The 5648-nt window shown below is 36.5% G+C and overlaps 1 protein-coding gene across 1 annotated transcript in view; it reads right to left on the reverse strand.

The window, feature by feature from the left end:
* Positions 1 to 5648, reverse strand: part of LOC113229769 (chymotrypsin-like protease CTRL-1) — a 24994-nt gene that overhangs the window by 13287 nt on the left and 6059 nt on the right. The window contains exon 4 of the mRNA XM_026463452.1: positions 1829 to 1945. Coding sequence (XP_026319237.1) covers positions 1829 to 1945 — 117 coding nt within the window. The remainder of the gene's footprint in view (positions 1 to 1828; positions 1946 to 5648) is intronic.

A 5648-nucleotide genomic window follows, 5' to 3' on the forward strand; every position in this document is an offset into this window, starting at 1 on the left:
TTTAATTATTTACTGTGATTGGAATAGCAAACTTGTTTGTTAGTTAAATTATAAGCATTGTTATTATTTGAGTTTTGTGTTCGAATGGTTAATAAAAATAAGTAAGAATCATTTGTAAAGCTCGTGTTGTTTTTTTAAGTCGTTTCCACTCTGGTATCTAAAATATATTTTAATAATTTTACTTAATTGTACTTTTGACTATTTGTAATAATTTCTCTTTTTAATTTATCTAATTTGAAATAAAATATAATGAATTGTATTACAACTTTGGATATATATAGAATGTACTTAAAAATTTACATTGCTGTGCCCTTATAAGGTTCATGTTTGATACTGTATGTACTAATTTATGACCTACTTTTTAACAACACGTATGCAAAAAATAAATTAAAAAAAAATCTAATTTCTAATAATGCTTCCGTACAATCCAGACCCCCCGCAGCAACTTGTAGAAGAAAACTTGGTCATTTATGCCTCTCCGATTTGACAATGAATCAAGTTTGAAATATTGCAGTCGTCGCTAATATTCAGTTTTGTAACTAAAGCTAGGGGCCCTAAAAACTAGATATCGTGTAAATACTTTTTTGTACACGTACAATGTACCCTGTGCCATAATCAATGTGCATCTGATAAGTGGGGTTCCATATGACGCTTGCACACTCAATGCCACTACGGACAAGAATTGTATAAATAAATTAAGGTCTTCATATTTTTGAAGCTTTTTAGTTTTGGTAAATTTTATGTGATTACATTTACTGACATTTAGTTGCATATAGGTAGTTTTTATCGCATTAAAGTTTTATACGATTAAGATCTTCCTGCAACATTTGTTCATCTTCCGCGGAGCGAATGGATTTAATTAATTTCATATCATCAGCAAATAGATAATAGTCATTGTGGTGTACGTGACCAACGAGGTCATTTATAAAAATAAGAAACAGGATCGGACCAAGTTGCGTGCCCTGTGGAACGCCAGAGGTTGTCACATATGGTTTTGAGGAAAACCCGTTCGTGACAACAGTCAAAAGCCGATTCTCCCCTACCATAAATGTAATGAACCGCCTATTCCGAAAGTTGCTACTTGTAATATAAAAATATTATGATGAAAATATTCAACATACTATTACTGAGATCTCTATACTATCTAGAAAAAGAGCTAATGGTTTTTAAACAGCTCAACTGATGTTCATTAGCGAAGAACCATTGCGATAAAATTAGCCTTTAAATAAATATTAGTCCCACCGTTTGAAAGATACATTGCCACTGACAGACATACTGAAAGACATATAGATAGATACATGGCAGATATAGGTTTCAAACTTGTTGCTCCCCTCTTCTTGCGTCGAGGTGAAAAATAATCACGTGGTAAAATTTAGCCCGTATGCAATTCGATTGCTTTGCACGTGAAATACCCTTCAGGTTTAGGGGTTTTCATTTTCATGATAAGTGGCTGTTTCAGAAAGCTATCGATATGTGATTAATAATATTCACAGTCGCTACTGGCTGCAGCGACCCCAAATAATAACGCTAACCTTTTTAGTTTCGCGCGATTGCATCGATGCAAACGCCTATAAATCACAGGGTCGCGATGCCATAGCGCGATTCACAAACGCGCGTTTGTATCGCTGCTTAAAGTCGCCTGTGTAGCCGCTCTTATGTGGAACTAGAGAATTAGCAATACAAAAGCAAAATGCGCGAAGCTACGCCATGATCGTTAGTAGTATTTATATACTATCTTATTAACATAAGATACCCGAACATAAATAATCAATTTTGAAATTAAGAACATAGAGATTCAAAGTTTTATTTTGAAGTTGAAAATACTGACCGTTTTCGACAATCTACCGTAACCTGAAACCAAACAAGTACCCGTGTATTCTTTGCGAGCAGAGGCTACAGGAATCGGTGCCACGTATGCATTAAAGATGAATGGTGTTGTTAAAAACTGTAAAAAGATAAAAAATATATGAGTTTCATCAATTAACCGATATCGTGAACCAAAAAAAAAACAATTTATTGTTTAATCTTCATACTACTAAGATTCACTTTTTAGCCTCTTCGACATGACATTCATATTCATATTCATTTATTGCATGTCCATACATTGCTAATTCTAGATGTTTCAGTGTTGGGCAGAGAACATGTGACGTCCTGCAAGGGCATAGCAACTGCAGAAGACAGAGTTATTTTCTTACTTGTATATTGCTTAATACATTGCCTACTTTAAAACATTATACTAATTTTTATAATTATTAATTTTTACAATAGCATCACATTACTATATTCAATTATCGTGAATACGAAATACATACATTATACGTTCAATAATTGTTGTTTTAAAAATAAGGTCATTTTATCAATTCCAAGGTCCAAAGGAATGATGAGTGAATCTTAGCAGTATGAGATGATGAGCTTATAGAAGAGATTAGAGGTTAAAAGGAACGAGTCTGGTTCCATGTTTACGTGATAAAACTGAATTATTTAAATTCGTATCATGACTTGCAAACACAAAGTTGAACGGCGATTGTACGGCGAGATGATGAGTTTTACTTTTTAAATCATTATTATTGTCTCTGATCTGCTAATACTGGCTTATAAAAAAAGGTGGCTGTACATCATGGGAGGTTTCAAGGCGTGATAACCGATTGTGCTCAAAAGGGTAACATTATAGTTTTTTCTCTTTCTAATATAATTTTGTTACAGATTATACAAAATACGTTTCAATCTGCTTTTCAAACTGCTTCAAACTGCTTTTGGCGATGAAGCACCATGCAAGACGACTATTTATAGCTGGTTTGAAGAATTCAAAAGCGGTCGTGTGAATCTCAGTGACGAATTTCGTGAAGGTCGCCCGTCCACTGCTGTGAACAACAAAAACATCGATGCTGTGCACCGTATGATCAACACAGACAAGCATGTGACTTACTATGAGTTTCGGGCATCTTTAGACATAGGCATGAGTCAAATACAATCAATACTACACAAACATTTGGGTGTGAAAAAGCAGTGCTCTCGGTGGATCTTACACAATTTGACTGTGGCTCAAAAAACGGATCGTGTCACTTGGTGCAATGCAATGCTTACCAGATTCAACGAAGGGGCGTCAAATTTAGTGTGGGACATAGTAACAGGTGACGAAACATGGATTTATAGTTACGATCCCAAAACAAAGCAGCAATCGAGCGTATGGGTCTTTCGAGATGAGCCGAAACTAACCAAAGTGGCGCGCGTGCAAAGTGCCTCTAAGCGGATGATTGCTTCTTTTTTTTTAATAAAACTGGACACGTGGCTACTGTTGCTTTGGAGAATCGTTGTACCGTGAATAGTGATTGGTACACGATCATTTGTTTACCGGAAGTTATTGACAAACTCCGTAAACATAACGCCGTATCATCTTGCACCACGATAATGCCAGTTCTCACACGGCCAGACAGACAAATGAATTTTTGAAGGTGAACAACGTTGACCTTATGGGCCATCCCGCGTACAGTCCCGACCTGGCACCTAGTGACTTTTATTTATTTCCAAAAATTAAGAACCAGTTACGCGGTCTACGATTTTCATCACCTGAAGAGGCTGTCGAAGAGTATGAAAAATATGTTTCAGAGATTCGTATAAAAAAGTGCATTAACGCTAACGGAGAATATTTTGAGAAACAATAAATTCATTTCTGACCACTTATAGTACTTTTTTCTTATTCATTCCGGAAACTTATAGTGCGCCCCACATATTTGTCGGTATTTAAAAGTTCTTTCCAATCTACAAAGAAAATGAATTTAATATTTATATACATATGAAGTATATACGCATATATATATGTATTTATGTGTATATAGGTATATATAGCTTATACAAGTATATAGCTATATAAAATTAAGTGTTAAATATAACACTTAATTTTATATATATTGAGTTCCACTATATATCATAATTATTTATAATCTTGTTCCTATCTGTTTTTAATTATCATGATAAACACCCCTGTTCAATATTTTGAACCAGCTCTCCAATTGACTAGCATAGAATGCCTAATGGCATTAAGTCAGCCATTTGTACTGTTTTGTGTGCAAGCAGCAATGTCAGCATAGCTGTGTTCCGGTTCTGACAGGCGAAGGTGCTGGTGAAATTACAGGCACATGGGATTTGTCGACTTATGTCTCAGTGTGACGGGCGCAGTCTTAGTGCCCCTCGATCTTTGCGATTTAAAGCTATGTGTGTGGCACTGCAAGAGTTATGGACAGGCGTGTAGCGTACCATTAGGCGCACGACTTATTCGTCCCGTCACTTGATATTATAAAAAAAAGTTAAAATAAACATAAAATGACCTATTTGTTCAGTAAAGCAGAGGTGCACCTAGCGCAGACATAGGGAAAGAAGACTTAAGGTTCAGTACAATACTTGGTTTGCTCACTCGCTCTGAAGACGAGAGAGAGTTTTTTGGTAATTTTATTTATTATTTACCTATATTAGAAATAAAGAATCTCTGTGAATGATTAAAATAAATATTGTAATTATGAAAACATTTCAACCACATTGAAAATAAAGCGTAATAGCCTAGCAAAAACGTAGTACTTTAATTGTGAATATTAGTAACTCTTGAATTCTTTATTAGTGTGAGTAGGTTTATTTTAGTTCTTTATTAGTGTGTTTAGTTCTTTAAAGGCGCGTTGTTGTACATTAATATTTTTCATTTTAAGCACGATAAGATTGAAAGTCGTCGTATTCAACGTAGTTATGTTATGCAGGGAGTAGAGAAAGCGAAAGAGCAGGGGGTAGTGGAATCTCGAGAAATATGTCGCTCTCGTGGTCCCACTAGTGGGACAAATTAGTAGGACTACGAGCCAATAGAGCGGTGTTGTCATTTCTCTCTGTAAAATATAATTGAATACCATGCAAGTCAAATATATTGGGATAGTTAATATCTGGTTTGTCTTTCTTGGAAGGGAGTCTGTAGGCTCCCGAGAAAATTTCACCCTAAGCAGAATGTCTGCAAGAATAAATGTATCACATAAATGGAACACTTGTCGCCATCTATCGTCCACCAAAGCTTTCAATTGTAATGCAGCCACACGCCACTACTCAGAAGTAATGCTCTTAATCATTAGATGGCGCGTTATAAATTAATCAAAATGTTCTCAACCTATAATCTCAGTACGGAGTGCTAAAAAGCTGAACCCAAAAGTTCGTGGTATTACACCTATTTGCCAAGTTTTATTGAAATCGGTTACCGGAAAGTGCACGAAACTGGATTCATCAAAATAGGGCTATTTTGCCACCCTTAGAGGTGGAATATTTTAAAGAAACTTAAATGGGGGTCACTACTGAGGTACCCTCTTTCCAATAAAAAAAAGAATCGTTAAATCAGTTTACAAATTTTATCGGACTTATCGCTTAACATCATCATCCTCGTTCAGCCATACGACGCCCACTGCTGGGCATAGGCCTCCCCCAACAATCTCCACGACGATCGGTCCTGCGCTGCCCGCATCCATCGGCTTCCCGCGACCTTTACCAGATCGTCGGTCCACCTGGTGGGGGGGCCTACCCACTGAGCGTTACCGGTGCGTGGTCGCCATTGAAGAACCTTTACGCCCCAAAGGCCATCGGTTCTCCTAGCTATGTGCCCTGCCCACTGCCACTTCGCTTAA

Source organism: Hyposmocoma kahamanoa, unplaced genomic scaffold (genome assembly GCF_003589595.1).
Source record: "Hyposmocoma kahamanoa isolate Upper Pololo Valley unplaced genomic scaffold, ASM358959v1 62, whole genome shotgun sequence".
Classification (NCBI taxonomy): Eukaryota; Metazoa; Arthropoda; class Insecta; order Lepidoptera; family Cosmopterigidae; genus Hyposmocoma; species Hyposmocoma kahamanoa.